At 32.4% G+C, this 3,460-nt stretch overlaps 1 protein-coding gene across 7 annotated transcripts in view; it reads right to left on the bottom strand.

Annotated features, from left to right (window-relative positions):
• Positions 1-3,460, bottom strand: part of LOC108744662 (band 3 anion transport protein) — a 195,232-nt gene that overhangs the window by 69,825 nt on the left and 121,947 nt on the right. For all 7 annotated transcript variants that reach the window (XM_025974741.1, XM_025974743.1, XM_025974742.1 and 4 more), the window contains one exon: positions 699-867. In XM_025974741.1, the coding sequence (XP_025830526.1) occupies positions 699-867 (169 nt within the window). The remainder of the gene's footprint in view (positions 1-698; positions 868-3,460) is intronic.

Below are 3,460 nucleotides of genomic sequence, written 5' to 3'. Positions count from 1 at the left end.
TTATAAAAGTTTGAAATTTCTGGTAGCTTTTTTTCTGTTAATAAAAATAAATTTAATCTGTTCGGTTAACGAATCTCCATAAAATGACGTGTAAAATTACAATTTTTTAAAATTTCAATAACTTTTTAACGGTTTAGTGAATCGATTTGTAATTTTTACAGGAGTTTTAGAATTCAATGAGGAACGTTCTTACAAATTTTTATTTGTCTCGTAGCATTCTGACATACCTCCCAAACATACTTAAAAACGTTAGTTAAAATAGTGAATGCCGATTATATTTTATTTATGGCCGAATATTGACATTGAAGCACCCCCAATACTTTATTATAATTATCGATTTTCAATTAAAAATTCCGATTAAATGACATCATCGCGGATATCGAAAGTAGACCTACATATCGTATCATCAGAGGAGACAACTGCACTTATTTCCGCTTCAGTGAGTTGCGAGGTAATTTTTTTTTGATTTTCGAATACAAGTGAATTACTATTTTCCTTGCTTTTCAGTAATAGTTACATTGTGAGACTTTTTGACTTATTAGAAACAAGTCGATATTCTTAATCTTAATGAAAACTTGTCAAACATCAATGAACTGTTTAAAGGCAGCAAGCGTGATTCACGTCCACAAATTATCATTTTATAGTTGACCTTGCGCCCTGTTGATAGTAATTGTTTGTGAAAATTAAGGGTAACTTACATTCGTAATCTTCCTCAGGTACTTTAGGGTACGCGGTGTCCACGGATGAAGGGGTGTCCACCAGTTTTGCGACATCGAAACGATCGACGTCCGAATCCATTGCGAATACTTTTTCGCATTCATCATCAAGACGAGCATCAGTATCATTTGGATCGTTGGCGTTGTCAGTCTGAAAATAAAAGAAAATCAGTCGATAGGCATTACTGTAATGGTCTTAGGAGGAATAAAGATTATCCGGAAAAGTAAATACAGAATTGGTTTAACAAAAAAACAAACGAAAAACTATATACAGTCTATTTCAATTTGTTAGAATTGTGACCTTGAAGAAATCTGCGCGAAGATAGAAAGAATGCACACTAGGTGTGAGCAAGACAGAAATAGTTGGAACAAGCTTGAACGAGCAGAGCTCTTGATGAGCGGTCTTAGGAGATTGGATACAACTGTACAGTACTAGACGAAAATGTTTAGCAATTTCTTAAAACAAAAATGTATATAAATTAACAATAGAATACAAAGCAAAAGTTTTATAGGTGTGTAGAGCGTTAAGTTAATTCATTTGTTATTATTTTTGGCTAAATATGCTTTTAAATAAAGCATATTCTTAAATTTTAACGAGGCAGTTTAAATAATTTTTCAAATGGTACTGTAGACTTATGTCTAGTTCTCGCTCGATGATCGGTGGAGAAATGAGCTCCGCAGACAAATATGATTGAATTTGGAATTATGCTACGGCGCATCCTAATAAAGGGAAGGGCATATCTCTAACTTCTTGAAACGAACAGTAATAATGTACCCTTCAAAATTAGCTGATAACAAGAATGTAATTTCTTGCATCTTGCGTTGATAGTGTCCACAGATATTATTTAATTGAACCCTTCCTTCCCCAAGCTGAGATTTAATAAGATGTGGTGGTACCCCCTTCTCCTCCTCGCGTGTGATTTGCCCTGTTTATTGATTGGTCTTTTTAATACTATTAATAGGTTCTTTGAATTAAAAAGCTGACGTGCGATTTTTAATGACTTCTCGTTACAGTTAAGTAGATTTGAGAATTTACTGGACCTTCTCCCCCACTTTTTAATACAAATTGGATTAGATCTTTTTTTATTTGTTTGAAACTAATTATCCAATGCATGATAAAACTGATTGAGAATCAAAATTAGTACAGTAGAACGTAGGGATGAAGCAAGATGAATATTGAACAAATTGACTAACTCCTTATTCAAATAGTAGTGGATATTCTCCTACTGTATTATTATATCTACGATATAAATAGATGCCAAAATTAATGAATTATTTGTAGGCACCACATTAGATGTATTTAAAGACCAAGTGAAGAGTACGGCGCGTGGTCGTCGCATGTCTGCTAGTTGTCACGCTGACGTTAGTAGGTATAATGTGCAGGTTTAGCTCTACCACCCGTCCGACGAATAGGGAAGAGATAGCGGTATATCAACCCGTCTACTGCATCTATAAGCTCTTTGTAGGTGTATGTCAGTAGTAGTATGCCTAAGGATAAATTAAAATATTTGTAATGTTCGACCGAGTTTCATGTCTTCTTTTTTTTTGAGTATTTGTAACTCTTCACCTATTTTTGAATGCTTAAATCGCCACTTCTCGTCTAACATTATAAGAAGGTGACAGCATTAGTGGATATGTCGATGCTATGAAAGGAATTCCGTTAAGGAATTTATATACAGTGTAAACTCTATATAACGACACTTAAGGGACTGAACATTTTTCGGCGTTATAAACAGTGGTCGTTAAATGGAGAGAAATAAAAGATATTATNCAGTTGTCAGGTAATTAAAACACTTTTTAACATAGCCCTACGGAAAGTACGATATTTTTTTTTTATTTTAGGTGTACGAAATCGTATTTACTCCTTGTTAAAATAAGATTTTACCATCGTTCTTCGCGTGGATCCAATTAGGAATGTTAACCGTAACCTAAACTATCGGATATCCGAAATAAAAATCTATCCGAAATCATAATTGAATCTGATACAAGTTTCGAATCATTTAGAATAGGTGGAGCTGAGTCTAAATGAGACTTCTATCGCTAAGTCATTTTAGATCATGAGACCATAATTGAATCGGGTATAAAAGATTCGAATAATTTCGAATAGGCGGAGCTTAGCCTAAATCAGACTCCTATCACTTAGTCATTTTATTCATTCATTCAATCATTCTTGTGGGATTATCTTTACAATTAATCTAACATATGCAACCAAGACTATCGGATCCGTATATCCGTATCATAACATCTTTGGATTTAACAATTACCTTGGGTGGGGTCGTAATTTATTCAAGGAAAACGTTAAAAAATCTTATTAAGAAGTAAATGCGATATTTTACCGCTTTTTCAAAGTATGTTTTCAGTTTCCTTGCAAAATTATCCCCCTAAAACCTATAATTGCAACGTGTTACAATTAAGAAATTATTTTTTTGGTGATGTAACTATAAATTTACGGTTTTCGGGTTTTTTCTTTTTCTTGTAGTATAACTTCTTGCTAAGTTTTATGATTCTAATACAATAGAGTTAAAATTAAAAAACATTTTTAAAAAAATTAATAAAAAATAGCAATATCGATTTCGGTCAAATGAAGCTAGAAAAATTTGATGTTTTTTTTTATTAAAAGCCTATGTTTTTAATAAAAAAAAACATCAAAATTTAATAATCAACAAACATATACGAACATAGATATCAATCATATAAGATCCTATCTACTTTCGTCGGGGATTAAAATATATATCTAATACATT

The sequence above is a fragment of the Agrilus planipennis genome, unplaced genomic scaffold (genome assembly GCF_000699045.2).
Source record: "Agrilus planipennis isolate EAB-ADULT unplaced genomic scaffold, Apla_2.0 scaffold16, whole genome shotgun sequence".
In the NCBI taxonomy this organism is placed as follows: Eukaryota; Metazoa; Arthropoda; class Insecta; order Coleoptera; family Buprestidae; genus Agrilus; species Agrilus planipennis.
The sequence above is the reverse complement of the archived record's forward strand: the minus strand, read 5'-3'. Positions and strand labels throughout refer to the sequence as shown.